The 26,790-nt window shown below is 42.7% G+C and overlaps 1 protein-coding gene across 3 annotated transcripts in view; it reads right to left on the reverse strand.

The window, feature by feature from the left end:
- The window catches only part of Itpr2 (inositol 1,4,5-trisphosphate receptor type 2), a 436,608-nt gene that overhangs the window by 113,347 nt on the left and 296,471 nt on the right, over nucleotides 1-26,790 (reverse strand). For all 3 annotated transcript variants that reach the window (XM_052719262.1, XM_052719263.1, XM_052719264.1), the window contains 6 exons: nucleotides 25,432-25,615; nucleotides 23,806-24,062; nucleotides 20,139-20,339; nucleotides 15,802-15,912; nucleotides 11,572-11,667; nucleotides 8,244-8,366 (listed from right to left, as the gene is read on the reverse strand). In XM_052719262.1, the coding sequence (XP_052575222.1) occupies nucleotides 8,244-8,366; nucleotides 11,572-11,667; nucleotides 15,802-15,912; nucleotides 20,139-20,339; nucleotides 23,806-24,062; nucleotides 25,432-25,615 (972 nt within the window). The remainder of the gene's footprint in view (nucleotides 1-8,243; nucleotides 8,367-11,571; nucleotides 11,668-15,801; nucleotides 15,913-20,138; nucleotides 20,340-23,805; nucleotides 24,063-25,431; nucleotides 25,616-26,790) is intronic.

Here is a 26,790-nt window from a genome sequence, read left to right on the forward strand (position 1 = left end):
GAAATATGCCACCAAATGCTGGCATTTTCCTTTTGAAGGGGAACAACACTCCTAATAGACTTTGTGAATGAGGGGTATAAGCACATGTGCCTACGGGTATGTGCACCTATGTGTGCACATATATGTGCACATGTGGAAGCCAAAGACTATCATCAGGGGTCTTACTCCACTGCTCCCCCACATTATATTTTGAGTAGGTTCTCTTGCTGAATCTGGAGCTCATTAATTCAGCTGGACTGGCTGGACAATGAACTCCAGTGAGCTCTTTCCTCCACCCCAATTGCTGAGGTTACAGACATGCATCATCTCCCAAAAGACTTTGAATCCTGTGGATGTAGCTGAAGTCAACATGGATGTGAGGGAGAAGAGGAGCCAGGTACTCAGCCACAGCTGCTGCTTTCCTAGACCTCAGATGAGTGCCCTGATAACCATGCACAGAAAGAAACGTGCGGCTAACAAAAGGTGGCCAGTAAGCCGAACATCCTGCTTCTCCTGAACTTCGCTTCACAATCCTTCCACTCAGCTCAAAATTAGACCCCAATTTCATTCCACTTCCCCCTTTGTGTATTTTTTTTTTTTTTTTTTTTTTTTTTGGTTTTTTGAAGACAGGGTTTCTCTGTGTAGCTTTGCGCCTTTTCCTGGAACTTACTTGGTAGCCCAGGCTGGCCTCGAACTCACAGAGATCCACCTGGCTCTTCCTCCCGAGTGCTGGGATTAAAGGCATGCGCCACCACCGCCCGGCTCCCTTTGTGTATTTTTATTGCTGCTGCTAACTATGATTTTAGAGGTGACACAAATGGGCTGTAACCCAGACTCTTAGATGCTCAGAGAATGGTATTTGGTGCTTATTAAAAGGATTTAAATCTAACATATCCAAGCTTTTTCATTCTCATTTTACTTTTATTGTTTTTTTGTTTTGTTTTGTTTTGTTTTTTTGAGACAGGGTTTCTCTGTGTAGCTTTGTGTCTTTCCTGGAACTCACTCTGTAGCCCAGGCTGGCCTTGAACTCACAGAGATTCACCTGCCTCTGCATCCCAAGTGTTGGGATTAAAGGTGTATGCCATGACCGCCCAGCTTACTTTTATTGTTTTGGAAATTTTCTTTAAAAAAGAGAGAGAGAAAAAACTCATGAGTACCCATATGTGTGAGTTTCCTATTAATTAAATATCCAAGACAATACACATAAACAATTAAATGTTCAGAAACAATTAAATATGCACAATTGAATATGCATAAGCAATTAAACATGTATGAACAACTGAGTGTGCATGTACAATTGCATAGGAATAAACAATCAAATGTGTAAACAATTTAATATACAGAAAATAATTAGAAGTAATACTAGTAGTATGCATAGCATTTATTAGCTACTCCGTTTTAATGCTGTGGCCAATCAAATACTTGATGGGTAGCAAGTGAAGGAAGAAAGGATTTACTTTGGCTCATGGTTTGAGTATAGAGTCCACATGGTGGGGAAGGCATGGTGGCCGGGGCAGCTTGCAGCTGTAGCAGCAGGAGCATGAGGCTGCTTGCTCACATTTGGATGGATCAAGAAACAGAGATAAGACAGGAAGTAGGGAAGGCTATAAAATCTCAAAGTCCACCCCCTAAAAGATCCACTTCCTCTAGCTAGGCCTCACTTCCCACAGGTTCTGCAACCTCCCCAGACAATACCACCACCTGGAGACAGACTGTTCAGACACGCAAACCTGTGTGAAACCCTTTACACCAAAGTACAATCTAGCACAAATGTAAATATGTGGTTTGGGTGAACATGACAGATGCGACAATGCTAAAACAATTTATGCAGGATGTAGGGGAGGCAGAAGCCAGTTTTAAGTAGTAAAATCAACTGCAGGAGATGACAACCCATTGGCTCAAGAGAAAGTGATATCATTGGCACAAGTAAGAAAAGTGCTCAGCAAGAGGGAAGACAATGCAAAGCCCTGTCTACACTGAGCTAAGTGAAAAGATTGTCAAAGAGTGGTCTATAAAATGAAAATAAGCCATCAGTAACAGGTGAGTAAGATCCCTGACTGCCCAATGCAAAACACCAGTGATCGTTCTTAGTACTTACATTACATAAAAAATACCCTCAACACACATGCCTGCTGCAATGAATTATTCCTCAGAATTCTCTGTGAGTATCCACTGCTGCGAGGCACCACACTTGGTGTGGGAATAGGAAAGAAAAGAGAAAATGTATCTCCTCAACATTAAAGGATGTTAATGTTATACTCTGACGACAGGTATTATTACTAATTTTGATCACAATAACAATGATAATAGAAAAAAGTCTGTATTTGGATTTTAATTATTATACATAAACCTTCAAATCCCCAGCCTGAGAGCAATATCACTTCCTAGTCACCTCTTCACTTTCAACCATTCACCCATGTGCTTGACATTTAAGTGCCTATGACTGGTTATTACATTGCAATGATGTCCACTTGATTTCCAATTACTGTAGTCTCTGTCACATAAAGGCCTAAGTGGACGTGATGGAGATTCCTATGCAGAGGCCTGAGAGCAATGTCCCTCTTTAGAATCTATGCTGTCTTCTCACAGAAACAGATCTCTCTGCTTCAACCATCCTCTTCCCTCGCTCCTGACTCCCAAGTGCAAAATGTTTGTGCTTTTTCCATTTCAACATGGTATCCTTAATCATGGCAGTTTCTCTACCTCCATCTCCTTCCAGAATTTACTTCCTTGGGAATTTCTTGATTTATATCTCAGAAACTAGCATGATGCCTGACTTAGGAGGAGATCAATAACCACTACCTTATGATAAATGAACCCAAAATGAACTGAATGGGACCACTATTCAAGTGTTAATAGCTGGGTGGTAGACCAGCTGTATGGATCTTATTTTCTCCCTATAGGCACACTGAGCTCATGCCATTCAGAAGCCACTGAACCTCACCTTGTAAGGGTCCTCCTCCATTTCATGCACTTTCATTTTTCTTCCTCAGATCGAGCTTCAGTTTCAAATCCCCAGAGAAAGCCCTCCAGACGGCCCCATCTCCAGCAGTCGTCTCACTCCCAGCTTCACCACACCCTATTCCCTACCAGTCCATGGCTGATACCATGGTCTGCTAATATTCACATGTTTGTCTCTCCTCTACTGTTCCTAGTCAAAGGGCAAATTGCCCCCAAACTGACCTGTCATCACTGCTGCATTGTGAGAGGGTGTCAAGGTGCCTGGCAGCCAGACAGCTTTACTCTAGCTACACAACTCAGAATGAGGAATGTGGGTCTTAGGTTCTACCTGTGGTGAGCTATGGGCCTGGCTGCTTTCAGCTTGGTTGGCCTGCTCCATGTCTTTACATTTTTTAAATGAGTTGCCAACTTTTAAGGATTCGATTTCATAATTTTAAAAAAATTACAAATTCAGGCTTGTTTTGAAGTGCTGGAAGTAGTAGACTATCAGGCCTGGGACCCCAACTGTTGAGCTGGAAGAGGTGCACACCAGCTTCTTGCTCCAGAGAGGAGTGTCAGACCACCTCCTACCCCCACACCTGCCCTGACCCAGTTCATTCACACACATGTGAGCCTCAGGTTGGTCAGGATTCTGGCCTTGATCTCTTCTCCAGAAGCTTCCACTCTCTACATTCCTGCACAGAGCTACCACAAACTCTGGATCAAAACTCAGAATGTGCCTTCCGAGATGAGTTAGAACTAGAACCTACCATCTCAGCTCAGTATGCTGGCACACACATGTGATCCAAGCAATTGGAAACCTTAGGCAGGAAGACAAGCCCCAAACCAGCCAGGGATATGTAGTGAGACCTTATTTTTAAAATTAAAGATCAAGAAAAACATCTTATCATCCATGTATGATGACAGTAAAGAACTACATGATTAAATACAAACGTTGAATTCATTATGTGCTCAAAGAAACCCCAGTGTCTGTTAAACCCAGAGTGTCTAACAGATTTAAGGTGACAGACAAAAAGGATACTAAAACACCAAAAGGCCAATGAATTGGAAAATGATATGATCAATATGATAGATGAATGGCTATGATTCTTAATTAAGAGTCTATAAGATAAAGGAGATCTGATAAAAGATAAATACACCTTCAAGTAATTCACAGGAGAAACACAAATGATCAAAGAATGCACAGACAGATGGTCCATTTTAGAAGCTCCTTAAAGCAGCAGTTCTCAACCTGTGGGTCACGACCCCTTTGGGAGTCAAATGACCCTTTCACAGGGGTCACCTAAGATCATCGGAAACACAGATATTGACATTACAATTCATAACTGTAGAAAATTACAGTTATGAAGTAGTAATGAAAATAATTTTATGGATGGGGGTCACCACAACACGAGGAACTGTAGTAAAGGGCAGCAGCATTAGGAAGGTTGGGAACCTCTGCAAAGGAAGTGACTACACATGAGATCTCCATTTTCATCTCAGACACCAACATAGGAAACAGAAGTCTGTGGGCTGAGAGCTGTGTCCCGGACACCATAAGTTCAGCAAAGACTTCTCTTCAAATGACACTGACTTTAGTGTTCAACAGCGTAAGTGCCATCAGACACTGTGAAAAGTAATTTTGCAATGTGTATCAAGAGCCATAAAGTAGTTCTTGCAGCCCAGTAATTCAACTTCTTGAAATTTACCCTAGGAAAACCATCAGCACAGTGGACAAAGATTAATGTGTGTGGGTGTTAATCACAGCATAATTTATAATATCAAATCTATTAGAAACCTAAACACTTAACAATGAGGAGTGATTAAATAAATTACAGAACATTCAAGTGATGCCTAATTATGCAGACATTAAAATTACATGTTCAAAGGCCATTTATTGATTCAGGAAAATGCTCATGAAAACATTTAAAGCTTGCAGTTTAGAAGATTTTCGTGTAACTAATTAAAGTGACCATTATTCTGACTTTCCACTGACTTTCTAGTTAATGCATTTTCCTGCTCACAAAGCATCTAACATTTCTTCCTTTATGTCTTTCATTTTGTTCTGTTATTTTGTGTTTTGAGACAAGGTCTCATGCTGGCACCTAGGCTGGCCCGGAACTCACAGCAGTCCTCCTGCCTCAGTCTCCTGAGTTCTGGGATGGTAAAGGTATGAGCCATGATGCCCTGCCCTCTCTATATACATCTTATTTCAGGTAGGAGTCAAATGAGGAGACTCAGACCACGACAAACAAATTGCCTGAGGGAGCTGAAGAGGTGATGGAGAGTAACACATGACGAGCATCTATGAAGGAGTGAGACACGTGCTACATGGCGGGTGGTAACTGCTTCAAATGAAACCCGGAACAGAGAAGGGATGGGGAGGAAACAGACGATGAGACAGCAAGACCAGGGCACAGAAGAGACCTGAAGACAGGGAGGGCAGAAGCCAGGATGTGCTGCTGAGCGGTAGGAAACTCACAGCACAGCACCGCAGAATCAAAGCTGAAGAATTTCCCTGTGTGATGTATTAATAGTTTTATGTAGATTAGACAAGACACTTACAAGAAGCATTATTTGTTTCTTGTAACACTGACCACAAGAAGGGCCCAGAGGGATGTCATTGTGGAAAAGCAGAACCATGTCCCTGCCATGAAAAGCATTAACAACAAAAACCGAAAGTCTGAGAGCACCAAAATAAACTGTCTGCATAAAAGAGATGGCAGTGAAGGGAGCAGGAAGCTGCAGCCTGGTGCGCAGATGACTGGGCTGTGCAGAGGCAGACTCGAATCTGCAAGGTCATCAGCTGCCTGAGTGCCTCTCCCGCCTCAGAGCCTGGATCCGGCCTGCACAGCTACTGCTCCCCTTCTGAGGAACAGCTGGCCATCTTCTACTCATTTCATGTGTACCTCAGCGCAGGAGCTGTTTACACAGGAGGTTCACGGGGAACACAGCTGGCCAAGAAACCAAATAGCATCCCAGCCTAGAGCCAGCCATAGGACCCACACATGGAAGAATCAACAGAGCCCAATGTGGTTGAAAATTGCCAACATCTGTCTCAAGGGAAACTAGTGGCATAATTAATTCCATAAGGAAACGACCCATGCTGACAAGGGAACAATTTCTTGTGTCACTATAGGCTGTACCATCAGTTACACACACCAGCAGAATCAGAACTGCTCCTACAACCTCTCTGATTTCTAAAAGGGACCTGTTTGGACTCAGATAAATCACAAGGCTAATGCACTGGGCAGTTCAGCACCCACTTCCTCCCTTACTCAGCCTGGTCCTTCTCCCTCCGGAAGTCTGGCTTCCTTTTGCAGCTATACAGCATATCCTCATTGCTCTGCAAACTACGGGAGGAAGTTCTATAAAAGCCCTCTACAGGACCCTAGCCATTTCCACATCTGTTGCTTCCCCACTTCCTCTCTGCAGCTGTTTTGGCCCCTGATCACCCTTTGACTGCTTGAATTTCTACTCTTCCGTCTTTGCTTCTGTTCTCTCCAAGAACAGATTTGTTCTCCAAATCCATCAACGTCAGTGACCTTTACACTGGCTTTGTTTCTCCTACTGTCCATTTGCCTTCTTTGCTTCTGTTTAGTTGTACGTCCTCCTTCACCCTAAGACCAGCTCTTGTATTTGTGTTCTCTACTCTTAGGCTTCATCTACTAAAGCAGAACCGAACTAACATAAATCTTGACCGTTCGATGTACGGGTTGTCCATTCTCTTGCTGGTGTCTTGAGACTTCAAGAGTATGGCGGTTCATCTGGCTCAAACACCTGCAATTCTGTTGGTTCTCAGGCAAGTTTAGCCTGACAGTGGTGGGTTCATGTCCCACGAGATATGTACAGGGCCAGTCTGGATGCATGAAGCTGCTCACCCATGCTGAGGGGACAGCCTTCATCAACAGGGAAAGACCGACTTCCAGTGAAGAATATGCAGGCGGCTCTGTCCCTGTTAGAAAGGACCACTGCCGCTTGCTCTGTGCTGATCTTCTCTGCCTCACCCCCCCGCCCAACCCTGGTGTCATAGCCTCCGAGGCAACCCTTTGCCTAAGACACACACTATGTCACTGTGTTCCTCTGGTACGCCATAGGATTCTCTCAGCCTGGGAATTATTCCTTTCTATTCACATCACATTCAAGTTCATTCTTACTCATTCTTTTTTTTTTTCTAGCTTGAATCAACTTCTGCCACCTGACTTTTCTTTCTTTGAAATGGGACTTGCCCACATCCTGAATCTGTCTTTCCACTTCCTTCACTTGTCTCTGGCTTGGCTTTTGGTTCCTCAGTGCCTAAAATGCCTTTCCGTCTCTGTGGCTGTAACTCGGCTGCCCTCACCCTGAGAACTGACAGACTATGAGGATCCTGCAACTCTCAAGGTGTCCACTACATCACAAAAGCACAGCAAACCCAGGTTGGAGCCTTTACAATTGGATTCCTTCCTTGAAGACCAAAAAAACATTATTCAAGTTTATATCCAGTAGATGGTCGTATGAAGGTAGAAGGGCATAGGAAATGTCCAAAGAGCAACCTTTAAAACTAAATCTACTCAGAACCTGACCTTCCATGGATCAATATTTATTTAATCAACAGATAAGATGAATGGGGAAGCAGACAGGAGAGACGAGGGATGGAAGGAAGTGGCTGGGAAGCTTGAGATATTTTCAAAGCCTGAACTTTATCCTTTCAAAATAATGGGGCCATTGGCGACAAAAATCAAGTCAGCATGTGCACATTTCAAGTTTTACATTTTAAACCTATCTGTGTTAGGTGATGTAAGTTTAAATTTGACCATGTTCATGGAATTGAGCTTATCAAACAATGCTTATCAAATATTGGTACTTACAAGCAATGAAATGGACATATCACTGAAGAAATTTCAGACTTAGTTTATAGATGGTGGAAGTCCAGTGGGAGCACTTAGAGGTGCAACCCTAATGACCTTGATTAAAAGCTTGTCAATCTGTGACTGAAGGCCAGCACGCTCTCTGGAGTAGCCCTGGCTGAGCTGCAGAATATCCCTATCCACTTCTTCACACCCTGCCTCCTCAGCAGCCTGTCTTCCCTCTCCTGAGGCTCTGGTGTGAGACGCCTACTTCTTCCAGGCCCAGAAGTTTTCTCCCAAGCCTCTTTTTCTTGTCAGTGGCTCTCTAGCGGACCCTGAATTGCATAATCAGGCATTCTGAGGACTTACTGTTTTCTCTAAGGAGGGAGGATGCTGAGTAAATAAGAACATCAGACAGTAAAAATATAATAATCAGCCACCAACATAAGACACAGGACCAGGTAAGCAAGATAAATGTAGATAAAAATGTGGCACCTGATGGGCCAGAATGTAGATGTTGTGTCCAACGTCCTTTGGAGAGACACCGTCATCCCCTCCCTCCTCATCCCCGTGGTCACATTCCAGTCCTTGGTTATAGGCATTCTTCATCACATCCACCTAGCAATAAATAATGAATAAATAATGAGAACAGGGTCTGAAAGGTGGCAGCAACACATCAAATTGTTTGTGAGTTATAACTTAAAACTGGGAAGCTTCATGACAGCCCCAAATGTGAAAGCTCTAGATAAACAAATACTGCATTTTCTCTCCTATGCAGACTCTAGATTTAAATGTGTGCCTATCCGTAGGATGTGAAGGTAGACGGGGGACTGTGAGGAGAGAGAGAGCACTAACAGAAGGGGAAGTGGGCACCACAGGGTAATGGAAGACATGTGAAATGAAAGCTGCAGGTATCTGAGGTAAGGAAGGGGACCAACAAAGGGACAATGTGGAGGGGACTGAGAAGAAACAAGTGTAATGGCTCATCCTTTAGCTTCGGCTGCCAACTAGGCACAGCCTAGAGTTATCTGAGGGAGTGTCAGTTGGGAGACTGCTTCCCTCAGACTGGCCTGCGGAGTGCTTTCTTGACTGTGGATTGATGTGGGAGGGCCCAGCCCACTGTGGCCTGTAACATCCCTAAGCAGGTCTGGCCTAGGCTGTGTAAGAAAGGAAAATGAATGTGACCCTGGGCACGAGCCAGCCGGCAGCTGTCCTCTGTGGTTCCTGTCCTCTGTCCTCTGACTTCCCTCGTGATGGACTGTCTGGGAGTGTGAGCCAAATTAGCCCTTTCCTCCCCAAGTGGCTTTTGGTCAGTGTTTTGTCACAGCAGGAACAAAAATCCAACTAGTACAACTTATTTGTGCAAAAATGCCATTATAAAACTAACAATATATGCCAACAGAAAGTAATTTTAAAAATATTCTTGAAACACAGTTATTTCAATGAACATGGAGTCACATTGTGACAATGTTTCTGTTCACCTTCAACACTTCCGTTTCTTTGAACACTAGTACTCTGAAGTCTCCATGATTTAAGAGAATTTGGAATCCTGAGAAACATCCACTATTTATTGAGCATTTAAGAGGGAGCTGGAGACAGGGTGCTGGTCCCAGCACTGGGCCAGAAGAACCACAGTGGACAAGGAGACCTTCTCAGCTCAGGGCTGCACTGTACCCCAGGGGGTCAGCAGCGCACCGTTCCTATGGCGGGCATCTCACTCAGTTTGAGGGTGGATCATGAAGGAGGGAGCAAACGAAAGAAAGGGGTGCTGGTGACAAAAGAGCCTCTTTTCAAAGTGAGTGCACAGTGCTTTGTCAAACAAACAAGTAACCAGTACCCCACACAACCAGAGGACAAGGCATTCATAGACTTCTTACTCTCCTGGTATAGAGACGAGGCTTTCACTAAATAATGTGATGCCAAACTGCACATTTTCTGTCTCCATCTACACTTCTTGACTCCGTTCCTCACAGTGACTGTGGCACCAGCCTCCACAGGACTTCCCTACAGCACCAGCAACATCACTGATGTGAGGGGACTTTGTCATGGGAGCACTGAGCAGTATGGTTTGAGCATGCTCTCTGGGAATCTGGCACCCATTACTTTTAAAGCATGCCTCAATGACATCATAGTTTGTGTGCCAGAAGGGAAAAGGAATAGAGCTTTCAATTTGCACCCCATGAAGTCATGATCATCTCTCCCTCTTTCTCTGAGGCCAGGCATTATGTGACAGTTCATTCACAAGAACAATTCACAAAACACACAAAGAAAATGTATCTGTGTTTTTGGAAAAGTACAAACAAACCTTGGGGGTGTGGTAAACATGCTCCTCAGACCTTCCTTATATACAGTCATTCCTGGGTGTCCCTGGGGAACTGACTTCAGTACCTCCTGAGGATTCCAAGATCTGTGGATACTCAAGTCCTGCTATAAACTAGAGCAATCTGCAGGTAAACTATGCACCTATACACACCCTCCTGTATACTCAAAATCATCTCCAGGTTGCTTACAATATGTAATGTAAACATTGTGTGAATCATTGCATTGATAGGAAAAAAGAAAAAAAAATTAGTGTCTGAAAAAAAATTTAAAAAAAAAAGATGTGTGCCACCAAGCCTGGTTGCCTGGCGGTGGTGGCGCATGCCTTTAATCCCACTCGGGAGGCAGAGTCAGGCGGATCTCTGTGAGTTCGAGGCCAGCCTGGGCTCCAAAGCAAGTTCCAGGAAAGGCGCAAAGCTGCACAGAGAAACCCTGTCTCGAAAAAACCAAAAAATAAATAAATAAATAAATAAATAATTAGTGTCTGTAGGTGTTGGTACAGTGTGCTTTTTAAAAACGCTTCTTCGACCCACAGATTGTGAATCTATAGGACTAAGCCCACTAATATTAACAGCCAACTATACCCAGAAATCATTAAACTAACGCCAAAATAATTGATAATTCTTTTTTTTTTTTTTTGGTTGGGGGGTGGAGACAAAAGGCATTTGTATATAGTTAAGTAAAGTGTGGAAATTTAGCTAAGAGAAGTGCTTAAAGTGGATAAAACTATGGTGATATGTTGTGTACCCTAATAAAATTTGTCTGAAGGTCAGAGAACAGAACAAGCCACTGGATTAAACTTAGATGCCAGGCAGTGGTGCCACACACCTTTAATTCTAGTACTTGGGAATCACACGCCTTTAATCCCAGCACTTGAGATCTCATGCCTTTGCTTGGGAAGCACACATGCCTTTAATGGCTGGGTGGAGAAAGGTATATAAGGCATGAGAAGACAGGAACTAGAAGCCTTTTCAGCTGAAGAAGCTCTTTCGGCTGGGGCTCTTTCAGGCTGAGGAGTTAGTGAGGTAGGAGGTGGTGGCTGTGGCTTGCTCTGCTTCTCTGATCTTTCAGCTTTCACCCCAATATCTGGTACCAAGGTTTTTTTTATTAATAAGGCCTTTTAACATTCGTGTTACGTAAAACTAGCAAAATCAGGCTGGAGTAATGAATCAGGGTTAAATGTGCTTCCTGCTCTTGCAGAAGACCCCAGGTCAGTTCCAGTACCCACGTCCAGGCACTTGCAAGAGCCTGTAACTTGGGCTCCTGGGGATCTGACACACTTTCCTGGCCTCCAAGGGCACTAGAACATATGTGACATACAGACACATAGACACACACACATAAATAAAAACAGAAAAAATAATTCCAAAATAAAACCTAGTGAATCCACAGGCCTGAATCACATGGGCCTTCACCACCCTCCCCAGTACAGGCCATGGTGCTCTGGCCAGCCCTGCTGGAGCAGCGAGAGATGCTCACAGACAACCCGGGCAAGTGCTCTTACCAGCTCCTTGGGTCTCATGTTGAAGAGAATTCTTTCTGCATTCTCGCTGTCATGCCTGCTCTCCATAATGGCCAGCAAAAGCTTGGAGGCGTTGTTCTGGGGACAAGGAATTGGGTCAGTACACACGCAAAGTCCACGTCACACATGAACAATTCCCTGCATTTGTGTTGACTGAGATCACTGTTTTCTCAGTCAGGTGAAACTTGAAACTTATTTATTTTGTCTTACTAACAGAAAATAGAATACTTTATTCCATTGTTGATATAAAATAAAAGCAACGAGTCATGAAAGATGGGGGATATTTTACAAGAATTTTTTTTCCAAGACAGGGTTTTTCTGTATAGCCCTGGCTGTCCTAGAACTCACTCTGTAGACCAGGCTAGCCTCAAACTCACAGAGATCCTCCCGAGTACTGGGATTAAAGGTGTGCATCACCACTGCCCTTCCAATGGGGGATAGTTTAAAATTACAGGTGTTTTAATTGGAAAACTGACTAGACACTACATAAAATAGAAATATATTTTCTTCTAATGCTTTTTAAGTTGGATTTCTATGATTACATTAATAAGACAATCAGAGGAACAGGAATCAGTGACATTTTATGGATATGGCATACATATAATTTAAAGAATTTAGTATTGCCATTTTAAAAATGAAGTAATAATATTAGTAGCATATTGAAATTTTACATAGATTTGTGAATCATCAGTGGAAATTAATATATGAAGTTCTACATTCCTGAGTTAGAAATATAAAGGTGATATGCTGATAGCTCACTTACTTCACCACATGTTTATCAACATTTTCTACTATTCTCTTAATAAAGAATGAAAGCAGTGTATGTCACCAGATGTTCCAATTTTGTTTATAAACATACTACTTCAAATACTGTTACTTACGATATCAAAGTACAAAGCAATTTTCAATCCTAAATAGGTACCAGAGAGTCACCACCAAAGCCCTCTGTCCTTATATAGATGAAGCCTTCCTGACTCAGTACAGACTCCTGATGTGTGTGTGTGTGTGTGTGTGTGTGTGTGTGTGTGTGTGTGTGTGTGTGCGCGCGCGAGCGCACGCGCGCATGTGTGTGTGTGTGTGTGTGTGTGTGTGTGTGTGTGTGTGTGTATGTGTGTGTGTTGGGGGGAGCTTAAAGACATGTCTAAGAGACTCAGAGTCCACGAGTTTATAGAATGAAATAATTTTAAGCTGAATCACTGTTTGGTGTCAGTGGGCAAAGCAGTAATTGATAAGATTGTATAAATTAACTCTGGTTAGATTTGGGTCTGTGTTCTATCCACGCTCCCAGAACTGCCTAATGCTACCTTTCAAAGGACGTTTAATGATTCTGAATGTGACAAACGTGATGACAGGTCACGCCGATGCCACAGCCACCATGAAGGATTCCAGTGTAGGAATGGGATTCTATTTTTATATTCTGTTTGTATTTTACAAGTATTTTCACATCCTACAATCCACTTTTATAATCTAGGTTCCAAGCAATAGGTGTTAAAAATATGGTTTAGGGATTTGAGGAGATGATAATTCCTAGAGCCACATGAACAGACCCCACAGAATTCAGTGACACCTTGGCAGCATAGCGTGTGTTCTCAAAGGAGTCGCTCTCTCCAGGGCCAACAGAAAAGGGCTTTACAATGAAGCCCGTTTCTGAATGCCATTGGCAGTGTGGTACTTTTAACCAGTTTTCTTTCTCATACTTTGTGAGACTAGAAATAAATCTTGCAAATGACATCCTGAAGTCTGAAACAATTTGGAAGTACATGAGCCTGGATATACTGAAAAACCCAACACAAGTACTCCTGATAACAGGACTTTCCTTCCAGCGGAAGCTGGATTCTTCCTAAACAAAACACAAACGTCCCACCTCTTAACAAATGTGGCACTTTGCATTCACGGACCAATTACAAAAACAAAAATACAAAGCGAAGGATGAGATAGGCATCTGAGAAATTCATTAAGCCATACACAAAATGAGTATATAAAGCATATTTAAAATGTAGTTTGTATAATATTACATTTAAATTATATTATGTTCCATGGTATATGTTTACAGTGCTATATTATAATGAAGGTGTGTTACTAAAATTATGGATAATTAAGTCATCAATACAAGAGTCAATGTCACTAAATAGTTTATTATTTAAAGTGCCTCATCTCATGAGCTTTCCTAAACTTGCCAACACATGTCATTCTGCCTTACAGGTGCTCTCTTCTCAGGCAATAATATAGACAAAATATTTAGATTTCAAAAGTATACTCATTTCAGTCTTCGAGTGTAAAACCATATTTACAGTATTTCAAGAGAAACAAGCACATTTGTTGCTTTAGATGCACCCTGATGTATCTCACTGCCATATGTTTAAATAAATTGTGCTACTGAAATAAATAAAACTTAAATGGCCCATTTTAAAGCACTTTAATTTGAATACCTAGTATTTTGGCTCATTATATCATCATTATTCAATTTTTCCAACTAAGATCTGGATTTGTAAATAACCTGTATGCCTACACTGTTTCATTCAACAGCTCTCCCACAGAGTCATGCTATTGACAAGCCAGATTTTAAAATATAGTCTTTAGACAAATGAAGAGCTTCAGAGGCAAAGGCGGAGGCCTCTGGATGTTGTGTCTTCATGAATTACAGTTAAAGTTGAATTTAAGGGAGATGGCAAACTCTTCTCAGGGCCTCCAGTAGGGTGCCTGTCACACACACCAGGTGCTCACTAACTAAGCAAAGCCTGAGGAATAAAGCTAGGAAGGGCAGCCTCCACCATGAAAGTGGACCAGAGTGTGGGTGGGTGTGGGTGGAGATATTAGATTTTACACACACAGTATGGAGAAAATCAGTAAAAACACAAATAGAGCCCAGAACACTATTCACAGTAGTGGATTTGTATATAACCCACTGTATACAAACAGCATTTTGGATTCTCCTTGGCCACTCACTTACCTGCACAAAGTTCAACCTAATTTTCTATAAAGTTGGATAGACCTGGCTTTACCAAAAAAAAAAAAAAAAAAAGTGTATGTTGAACTATGGGATGAGTTTTGTTTGGATGTGCTATGCATGTGTACCTGTGAATGTGGAGGCCAGAGGACAACCTCAGTTGTCTCTCAGGTATACCATCTGCCTTACTTTGTAATATAGGGTGCCTCAATGGCCTACAGTTCACTGGTTAGGGTGTTACGTTGGCTGGCCAGAGATTCCCAAGATGGTCCTCTTCAGCACTAGAATTAGAAGGGCATATCACCACACTGGGCTTTTTCAGATGGTTTCTAGGGACCAAACTTGAGTGCTGTATTTACTAAACTATTTCCTTAGTAGGGTTTGTTTTTAGCCATTGTAAACACTTAACACAACAATGTGACCTTAGTAGGGTTTGTTTTTAGACATTGTAAACACTTAACACAACAATGTGACCTAACTGGAATATAATTTCTTAGCACATAAGATTTATGTAGGTTGTTGTGTTTTTTATTTATCTATTTTTGTTTGAACAAAAATATTTGAATACCCTTATGCTCCTAAGTTTTAATAGGTAGAATTTTCTGGTAGTGTATACCAGACTCAAGATAAACACTATGATTAGGAGGTGGCTAGATTCTAATGTAACACTGTAAGAAGGAAGAAAGACATTAAACTAAAATGCAACATTCCTTTATGCTCTCTATTTTATTTTATTTATTTATTTTTTATTTTTTGGTTTTTCAAGACAGGGATTCTCTCTGTAGCCTTGTGCCTTTCCTGGAACTCACTCTGTAGACCAGGCTGACCTTGAACTCACAGAGATCCACCTGCCTCTGCCTCCTGAGTGCTGGGATTAAAGGTGTGCACCACCACCACCACCACCCGACCCTTTATGCTCTCTAATTGTCACCACTAGATGGAATTCTCAAGCCAGGGCAGATTAAAAACCCATGACACAGTGGGTATCCAACACCTTCCACTTCTGTCTACAATGGAAAACAGGAAATCAAAACAGAGGAGAAGAGATAAGGGGCTGTTTCAACATCTCTAACACAGAACCTCACAATGACGGTGGCCTGTGGGCAAATCACGCTCTCCCTGGCATGGTGAGTGCCTAGTGAGCTCGGTTTTCTCTCTTGTCAGTTCCTGAGTTGAGAAGGTGATGGTGTTTTATACAGTCACTTGAAGACTTAGAATTTACTCTGAATGGGAAGTGCACATGGAAAGTGCCAGGGTCACACTACCTTCAGCTGCAGCACCAAGTCCATTCTGTATTTGCCAAGAGGGTTGATGTCATTCAGAATCAAGGCAATGATGATGTCGATCCCATTAGATTCATGAGTGGCGATACAGGTCTAGAAAAGGAGACATCTGTAAAATGACTAGAACAGAAGACTTGAAACTTTAAAATACCGGGTAGAGACAATGTTGAACATTTTAATTAGTTTTTTGGGGTGGGGATCTATTAATCGACTGGTACTGATAAATGCCTCTGGGCATAGAATACTAACACATTGTGAAAAATACCTGTCTTTGACACAAAGAACTACAGAATTTCAAAGACAACTGGGTAAGTTAAAACCCTTCCAGTCACCAATACAAAAGGAGATCCTTGAACTGTAAATTTTAAGATACAGTAAGTCTAGAAGAACAAGAAAAAGGGACATTGTATGTGAATTTCACAAAACTCAGAGCAAATGCGACTGTGTGTCCTGGGTCGTTGGAAAGTTCACAGGATTCTTGAACTTGAGTGTTTGTGGAGGGATGAAATTGAGTAAAATACAAAAACACCTGTGCTGTGGGATGTTCTGTATGGCAAATGTGTTGCTGATTAGTCAATAAATAAAACACTGATTGGCCATTGGCTAGGCGGGAAGTGTAGGCGGGACAAGGAGGAGAATAAAGCTGGGAAGTGGAAGGCTGAGTCAGAGAGACACTGCCAGCCACCACAATGAGAAACAGCATGTGAAGATGCCAGTAAGCCACAAGCCATGTGGCAAGGTACAGATTAATGGAAATGGATTAATTTAAGCTGTAAGAACAGTGAGCAAGAAGCCTGCCACAGCCATACAGTTTGTAAGCAATATAAGTCTCTGTGTTTTCTTGGTCGGGTCTGAGCAGCTATGGGACTGGCAGGTGAGAGAGATTTGTCCTGACTGTGGACCAGGCAGGAAAACTCTAGCTACAAATGGCATCCAACGTGGTGGCAAGAGTTTCCACCTAAAAACTGAGAAAAAAGATTCTAAAACGGAGCTAAAAACAGTTTCTAATTGTCTCTCTCAAATGAGCGGCAGCTGCTGGTTTGAGCTACTGGTGGGTTCCTTGCGTGCACGCTCGACCTGCCATATGGCGGGAGTGGGGCCTTTGCAAGTGGCACTTTGAGCTGCATGGTGGATTTAGCCTTTGCTGGTGCAGAGCAAAAGGAGAAGTTTCTGGACTACACGCTGCTTGGATAAAAGCATAGACCCACGATAGCTCCCAGAGCTGGTGGTAAACGTAGCCATGTTGGGAAGCTGAGGTGGGTGGAGCCAGCAGCCACAGCTGCTGCAGTTTAAAGCAACAGATTCACAATAAGACAGATTCAAATATAATAGTTTACAATGTGTGTAAAATATACGTAGGCTTGAAAGAGACAAAAAAGGTGATATATACAGTTATAGAAACAAATACATAGTTTCAAAAAATAAAGGCTTTAAAGAGACAGTAAAATTAATATAAAAAATAAGCCACGTGAAGATGAATATTACACAGAGAATCTGGATTGTGTTGTCTTTGGGATTTTTAACTGCAGAAAAACATTTGATTGTAAAAGCTGTTGAGTTATGCCAAAATGTATATTTTAAAGATATCTTGACTTCAAAATTTGGATATAAAGATATGTTGCTTTGGAAAGGAGACTCTGCTTTTGTTTCAACAGAAAGCCAAAGGCTATGGATTTGTTCCAGATTAAGATACATCAGGTTTGACCAGCCAAGACCCCCTGAAAGGTCTCCGATGACACCATGGCCCAGATGATCCAACATCCAGAATGGTTTGAAGGCTCAGACGATACAGCCTCATGGGCTATTCCATAATCCTAAAATTTTCTTTGTTTCCCCATAAGATACAGCGCTCCCCTCCAGCAGGATGTAGTAAGAGAAGCTACGCCCAAATTCCCAAATTATATGTAATTTTACTTTGTTAAGGTTAAAACCTTCCTTTTTGGAAAAAAAAAGGGGGAAGTGCTGTGGGATGTTCTGTATGGCAAATGTGTTGCTGATTAGTCAATAAATAAAACACTGATTGGCCATTGGCTAGGCGGGAAGTGTAGGCGGGACAAGGAGGAGAATAAAGCTGGGAAGTGGAAGGCTGAATCAGAGAGACACTGCCAGCCACCACAATGAGAAACAGCATGTGAAGATGCCGGTAAGCCACGAGCCACATGGCAAGGTACAGATTAATGGAAATGGATTAATTTAAGCTGTAAGAACAGTTAGCAAGAAGCCTGCCACAGCCATACAGTTTGTAAGCAATATAAGTCTCTGTGTTTTCTTGGTCGGGTCTGAGCAGCTATGGGACTGGCAGGTGAGAGAGATTTGTCCTGACTGTGGACCAGGCAGGAAAACTCTAGCTACACACCTGAGAGAGCAATGTGCATGCTCTGAGGGTGAAGGTCTACTGTGTGAGGATTTCAAGCTCCATTTTATAGAAGCAGCATGAGGAGTACTAAGCCATGAGGACTACTAAGCCATGAGGACTACTAAGCCATGAGAACTACTAAGCCATGAGGACTACTAACTAAGCCACAGGAGTGACTTGAAAAACTGACACCCTGGTGAGTCACACAAGAAAGGACAGACCCAGCCAACAAGATGCTTGGCCTGGGCCTCCTGTCTCACACAAGGACATTTGTGCAGAGGAAAGGTATTCCTGTCCAACACTGACATTATATCCTGAGACTTCTGCTCATGATAATATCTGCCAAACGGACCTTCCATGCATTTTCAGAGCCTGGGGAACTATCTGGGTAGGGCATGTTATTTTATTATGAGTTTTTATTTGGAGAACTTACTTGGCTTCAGTAAAGTACTTTCAAAACCCAATTGCATTCTATTACCACAAAGTAGGGAATATTCTGACAGCCTTTTCACAAAACGGAAGAGTAGTGAGAGAGATATATATCATATACATATTTTCTACCACAGAGAGACTTTTATCAGCAAGGTCAAACTCTGAATGTGTGTATTTTGCATTGATTTTAAATCAGCAGTCAAGGATGTCTTTATCATTGTTGTAGGAACCTAACATCTAATCTTGAAAATACAGGGAAAACATCTACAGACTCTTTTAGTGTCATAAACACATTACAGAGAAGGAAGTGATACCCTCATATGATCAACATATTTCCATCATATGAACCCACATCACATGAAGAATGTATATCATGTTTGTGTTCAAACGTGTATGTGCACACAGACAAAGCATGTGTGAGGACGGTCACAGAATCTGCAATGGGAAAGCCGACCTTTTTCACATTTCCTTTGTACACCAACCACTGATGCTTAGTGTCAATCACATCTTTAAAGTTTATGTCCAGAAAAGATTGACATGGAGACCCCACCCCCGAACCCTGCCTATGCTGGCAGCTCCAAGATGCTTCGTAGATGCTAAACAATTGTCAAATTGTCAGATGACGTCATCCCCTTCACTTCCTTACATGTTCCATCTTCTCCCAAAACATCCTTAGAGCACAGCAAAGGTATTCTGGGAGACAGACATGAATGTTGGGTCTCTCACACATGCGTGTGTGTGCACCAACATAAAAAGGCTGACAAAGTCATCCGTTTTTCTGCAGCTCACTGATGGCAGCACACATAGACACTAAGAGGTCAGGTGACCTCTGAGTCGGAAGCCACTTACCAGTAAAAGGACAACAGCAAGACCCACTTCATAAGCACACTGAGTGTGTAACATGGGTGTTAGACAAGCACACTGAGTGTGTAACTCGGGTATTAGACTAGCTCACTGAGTGTGTAACATGGGTATCAGACTAGCTCACTGAGTGTATAACTCGGGTATTAGACTAGCTCACTGAGTGTGTAACACAGGTATTAGACTAGCTCACTGAGTGTGTAACACAGGTATTAGACTAGCTCACTGAGTGTGTAACTCGCGTATTAGACTAGCTCACTGAGTGTGTAACTTGGGTATTAGGCTAGCACACAAAGTGTGTAACTCAGGTATTAGACTCCCCCTACACTGCAACAGAGCCAAAACCACAGTGAGTTAACCCCACACATCTGGAGAGACCCCCCCAGAGAAAAACTGAACATTGGGAAGAAGTGTAATCTTGCCCTCCTTTCAGTAACTCGTTTATCTTAAATATCTTCATGGGAATCTTCTTTGACAATGAAATTTAAAATGTGACCTAGCATTTGCTAGTCTACAAGTCCACCTTTGTGTGTTCTGTGAGAAAAGCAGCAATGCCTGGCAGGGTGAGCAGAAAGGCTTCACAGGTACACGAGGCTGGCTCTACGCCTGGCCTGGCACCCTGCTCCTGAGTCGGGAATCCTGTAACATGACGCTCTGCTGTCATGGTTACCTGGTTTTCATGGCACGGGCCCTGGCAGTACTCGGTCAAGCTCTCCAGGGTTTGGTTGACCAAAGCTACGTTCTTCTCATTGATGTAGAGCCCCAGTAGGCCCAGGCCGCCCGTGGTGCTCCCACAGATGCAGTCCAGGAACTGGAGCGTCTCGCACACCAGGTTGTGGTTAGTCTTATTGTTCTGATTCCTCAGGAAGTTCTGGAAGTGTGAAAGAAAGCACAGCTGAAGGACTGAGAGCAGAACACAGGGGAAAGGTGCCAGCCAGCGATGTTCAGCGCTGTGTGTGAGTGTGTGTGTGTGTGTGTATGTGTGAGTGTGTGTGTGTGTGTGTGTGTGTGTGTGTGTGTGTGTGTGTTCCTCAATCAGATTCCCTGCCACTATGGAATTCAACTGGTCTTCACAAGAAAGTGAGACAACTTGGGGGAGGGAGGGGCCAACAAAAGAGGGGGGATAAGGGAACATAATTGGGTGTGACTACATCTAAACATGATATGGATGAGAATGTCATAACAAAACTCATTATTTTTTGAAGGTTGTGGGGAGAGGCTGGGAGAAGAGGAAGGAGGGGAAACTACAGTTGGGATGTAAAATAAATAAATAAAAATTTAAAAAACAAACTCATTATTTTTCAAGCTAATTTTAAAATTAAATAATATTTAAATATTGATGGACTAGGTTTCTCTTAAAAGAAGCCCCTCGGGTTCTAGCAAAAACACCTTCAGAACAGGTCATAGTAAACACTGCTCCGTTGTTATCATTTTAAACCTACAGAGGGTGGAAATAGTTGTGAAAGGGAGAAAGGAAAAGGCAAATAAAATGTTCAGGGGAGGGGTCCAACTTCCAAGTGAGCCATCCTGGGCGACCCTGCATCCTCTCTGTGCAGCAGCCACAGATCATGGCGTGGGGAACACGGAGGCCTACCAAGCTTTTCCGTCCCACGTCTATGGATGATCCTAAATCTGTGCACATACACACAGGAGAGATTCGCTGCCTGTTAGCACAGAAAGTGTCATAGCAAAAGCCAGAGCATTATCCCTGCCAGCGGGATGGGTTTGGGGTCTTAGGAAAAACCTCCATATGCACAGATAAGCATCACCAAGCAACAAGTAATGTAGCAATACATGAAGTTACTAAATCTAACAGTCGAGACTCTATATAATGTGTACTCTCTTGGACAGAAGGTTTACATGCATAGATTAATATTTGTACACAGAATTTTCTAGAAGAAAACAATCTGTTATTAGTGCACTTCCTCTGGGGAATAAGCTAAGGAGAGAAGAAGAAGAGAGAAAAGGAGAGAGGGAGAAAGAGATTTCCTATTTTAATATAAAGTCAGACATTACATCACCTGCTCTGCTCTGTGACCTACTCTACCAGGGTATATGAGTTAGAGCCAGCAAGCGGAACCCAGCAGTCTATGTCCACACTGTCAGGGTACATGGATTAGAATGAACAGGCAGCACACCCTACAGTCTATGTTCACACTATCGGGTGAAGCACAGTCCTAATTAGTCTTATTAATAAAAACCTGGAGTCAGATATTGGGGTAAAGCTAAAAGATCAGAGAAGCAGAGCAGCAGCCACTAGAGACTTCTATGAATCCTCAGATTGAATGGGCTGAGATCCTGTCTCCACCAGACTTATATTCCTGTCTCCATCTCCCAGTTGTACTGTGATTAAAGGCATAAGCCTCCCAAGTGCTAGGATCAAAGGCATGAGCCTCCCAAGTGCTGGGATAAAAGGCATGAGCCTCCCAAGTGCTAGGATCAAAGGCATGAGCCTCCCAAGTCCTGGGATTAAAGGTGTGAGCCACCACTGCCTGGCCTCTATGGTTAACTCGTGGCTAGCTCCACCCTCTGATTTCCAGGCAAGCTTATTTGTCAGAACATAAACAAAATATCATATAATTGGGCCAGGTGGTGGTGACGCATGCCTTTAATCCCAGCACTCGGGAGACAGAGGCAGGCAGATCTCTGTGAGTTCTGAGGCCAGCCTGGGCTATACAATGAGTTCCAGGAAGGGCGCAAAGCTACACAGAGAAACCCTGTCTGGAAAAACAAAACAAACAAATATATATATATATATATATATATATATATACACACACACACACACACACATACATACATACACATATATACGTATATATACGTATATATATGTATGTATATATACGTATATATACGTATATATGTGTATATATGTGTGTATGTATATATATATATATATATCATATAATTGGGTGTGTGGGTTAGAGTGAGCAGGTGTCAGCACACACTGCAGAAGCTTGACCTAAGCTGCGGCAAGCTGGTCGACATGAGCCATGCTCCCCCATCATTCATTCCAGAGCATCTCATAGCCATGGACAGTATTTTATCTGTCCTACCATCTCCTGCCTTTCACATCCCTTGTGTTTTAGACGACAGTGAGCACAGCTCCTCACTCTGCCACCGTCTGTGTGGACAGACGTCCTTAGAACCAGATGACTTAGTGGAAATACAAGGCAGGAGATCCTAGGCAGGACCTACTGCAGACCCTCAGCCAGTTCACTGTAGCTCATTAATAAAGTCCTTTGTGAGCTCTGCTAGCCAGCATGGCTAAGCAGGCTGGCACGACGGGCGTGTCTGTCTTAGAAGCAGTCTGCCGACTGGAAACTCTTCAGGTGAGCATTCACTCTCTCCCTCAGTCAGGCCGATCAAGATAGCCCCCTGCAAGTGCCTTTGCTATGGTGGCATGGGCAACATATACAAATAATGTCGGAGAGATAGAGTTTTGAGGCAGCCCTAGTCCACCCATCTGACAGAGGAAATGTTAGTGGTGGAGATATTATGATGTGGGCTACATTAATTTGCAAAACAATTTTCACTACTATAAAAATGCTTTATATTATTTTGTTTCTAATGAAACATAAAATATGTTCAATATTGGGCTAAACAACTATGGATTGGGAAAGATGTAAACACCTGAGTCTAAAACCATGAAAGGCAGATGAGATGAAGATGATCTTCCTGAACAAACACCACAGAGAAGAGTAGACAGGGTTCAGTGGTGCGAAGATGTGAGTTCTAGACCACAGGATGGCAATGTGTGGATTTGTTTGTTTTGTTTTTAATGGATAAACATTTTTCCTCTTGTTTTTCTTCCTTCCCATTTCAACAAGGCATTGCTGCCTTTGTTGACCATTTCTCCAGAATTCCCTCCTAACCTGCACATTAGTTTCACTTGGATTACCACAGCCGCAGGCTACAGAGCAACAGGGAGCAGAGGACACACAGGCTACAGAGCAACAGGGAGCAGAGGACACACAGGCTACAGAGCAACAGGGAGCGGAGGACACACAGGCTACAGAGCAACAGGGAGCGGAGGACACACAGGCTACAGAGCAACAGGGAGCGGAGGACACACAGGCTACAGAGCAACAGGGAGCGGAGGACACACAGGCTACAGAGCAACAGGGAGCGGAGGACACACAGGCTACAGAGCAACAGGGAGCGGAGGACACACAGGCTACAGAGCAACAGGAGCGGAGGACACACAGGCTACAGAGCAACAGGAGCGGAGGACACACAGGCTACAGAGCAACAGGAGCGGAGGACACACAGGCTACAGAGCAACAGGAGCGGAGGACACACAGGCTACAGAGCAACAGGAGCGGAGGACACACCTGCAGCTCCCGGTTGTGATTCTCACACAGCAACTGCAGGAACCTGAGGATGGGCCGCATGATGGTGATGGCGGGGCTCATGGTAACCTCCTCTGCGGACTTTTCCTCCGCACTTCCTGCTTCCGGTCCGGGGCACATCGTGTCTATTTCCGGGTCCATTTCTCTTCTGTACACACAGTATGCTTTGGACGTGGCTGAAGAAGCCTCTGTTAGCTGCCCTTTCATTCCCTCTTTCAGATGAAGTGATGAATCTCTCACTGAAAAGCAAGCAGTAGTTGCATTTCTGAAGTAATTTTTTTTAACTAAAGGAAAATAAAAACCCCACCATAGGGATCCAAATTTTCCCACAGCTGAATTTTAAAATTACCTAACAAGAGGCCCAATAATTTCCTGAAAGGGACTTGATTAACAACCAAAAAGTTAACACAGTGATCAGAAGAGAAGGTCTTAATACTTAGCCAATTTCAGAATTTTTTGATATATAAACGTATATGGCAAAAACACACAAGAATGTGCACAAGCATGTACAAATGACTTTACAAGTATATATTGAAGGGCCGGAGAGGTGCTGCCTTATTGCTTTTCTATTCCTGTGGTAAAACACTATGAACAAAAGCAACTTGGGGAGGAAAGGGTTTATTTCCCATTGTGATAGATATATCACAAGATGATAGATAGATAGATAGATAGATAGATAGATAGATAGATAGATAGATAGATAGATAGATAGATAGAGACAGATCATGATCTATCACTAAAGGGAATTAGGGCAGGAACCTGGAGGCAGGAACTGAAGCAGAGGCCATGGAGGAGTGCTGCTCACTGGCTTGCTCCTCATGACTTGCTCAGCCTGCTTTCTTATTGACCCACCTGCCCAGGAGAGGCACTATACACTGTGGGCTGGGCCCTCCCACACCAATCATTAATCAAGAAAATGCCTCATAGACATGCCTATAGGTCATTCTTATGGAGGCATTTTCTCAACTAAGATTCCCTCTTCCCAATTATGTCTAGCTATGTGTTAAGTTCACAAAAAACAACCAGGACAGATAGCTTAGCAGTTAAGAACCCTTGCTGCTCCACCAGAGGACTGAGTCAGTTCCCAGCACCCACAAAGGCTGCTCATAGCCTCCTATAGCTTCAGCTTTGGATCTGACACTCTCTTCTGGTCTCTGTGGACACCCACACACGTGACACACACAGAAAGAACAAGAATGTGTCAAGAAACACATGTGTGTGCACACACCTAAGAATTTCTATAGATCTCATAGAAAAAAAATGATAACATCTCCACAGTTTGTATTTAACTGGCAATAACTTGGTTATTCAAACACAAACACTTTTATAAATTCTGTCCTCACAAAGTTTGGGCTGGTTTTCTTTGCTGCACAGAACAAGGACATCAAAGTCTTTCATGTTACCCAGTGTCTCCACATCAATTAAACTCCATTTAATTTGGCCCGCAGAGTTATTCCAGGGTCAAGCCCTTGACCAAAATCCTCCATAGATGGAAGTCCACACTGGAAACACCGGGAATAATTAAACCCCCAAAGCTACATGAGATTTAAATACTTCGTTACGTTCTTCTTGCATGCCGCTCTCCCAGGTACTCAGGAAGCTCCTCACCTCTCATCCTTGGGCCCGAGGTCATGAGGTCATTGTCATCGTCCCTCTTTTTGCTCCCTAAGTCTATGGTGTTGACAGTCACTGTGGATCTGATCTCTTTCTGAGCAGCCTTCATCCGGTCATAAAGGACTTTGAAGAATTTTTCTGACTTTTTCTGTTCATGTAATTGATGGTAAAAAGAATACTGCAGAGAAAGCATAGTTTAAAATATCAACCACCAAGGCAAGAAAAACAGTGCTTTGTCCTGAAATAAACACAGGCCTTACAGATAAAAGCACAGTGTGCTGCCTTTTATTATTCCACAAATGGACAGGCTTTCAGTGTATCATTCCACTTACTATGTACTAATAACACATTATTATATTAATAATAACAGCTAGTATTTACCTAGCATCTTCCACTTAATTCTAATATATTTTATATTCTATTTGATATATCCTCCTGCATGTGTTTTTTTAATTATGAGTATAGTAAGTTGTCATAAGTAAATAATTCTTTTAGTCTAATATTGCTATAAATCTGTGCATTGATTCAACACACATTTATTGAAAGCCTACTATGCATAGGGTCTTATATTGTTGCTACAGACAAAACAAAAAGAGAAAATTGCCAGACTCCTACCCACATGAGTTTGTCACCCAAAGTGAAACATGGTCACTCACTTATGACTATCCTGTATAAATAAGGGCTCCCTGTTAGGTGACAAAGTTATTTTTCTTGTAACTAACTGATAGAACATTAAAATTAGGATGTGTTACCATGACAACCCCACTCGTGGGAACCTTCTGGTAAATAGGTATTAAGTTGTTTTGCTACTTCATAAATAATGATTCTTTACATATAGTTCAGGGGGAAATTGACTGAAAATAAACTGTAGTTTATCATCAATAATGATGCAGAAAGGATGTGGTAAGATGTGCCTTAGTGAGATGGGGAAATGCTGAGTGCCAAAGTGAGAAGTGAGAGACAGTGAGATGCGTCTTAGTGAGACAGTGAGATGCGTCTTAGTGAGACAGTGAGATGCGTCTTAGTGAGACAGTGAGATGAGTCTTAGTGAGACAGTGAGATGCGTCTTAGTGAGACAGTGAGATGCGTCTTAGTGAGACAGTGAGATGTGTCTTAGTGAGACAGTGAGATGCGTCTTAGTGAGACAGTGAGATGTGTCTTAGTGAGACAGTGAGATGTGTCTTAGTGAGACAGTGAGATGCATCTTAGTGAGACAGTGAGATGTGTCTTAGTGAGACAGTGAGATGTACCTTAGTGAGACAGTGAGATGTACCTTAGTGAGACAGTAAGATGCATCTTAGTGAGACAGTGAGATGCATCTTAGTGAGACAGTGAGATGTGTCTTAGTGAGAC

Source organism: Peromyscus californicus, unplaced genomic scaffold (genome assembly GCF_007827085.1).
Source record: "Peromyscus californicus insignis strain IS unplaced genomic scaffold, ASM782708v3 Scaffold_6__1_contigs__length_162567912, whole genome shotgun sequence".
In the NCBI taxonomy this organism is placed as follows: Eukaryota; Metazoa; Chordata; class Mammalia; order Rodentia; family Cricetidae; genus Peromyscus; species Peromyscus californicus.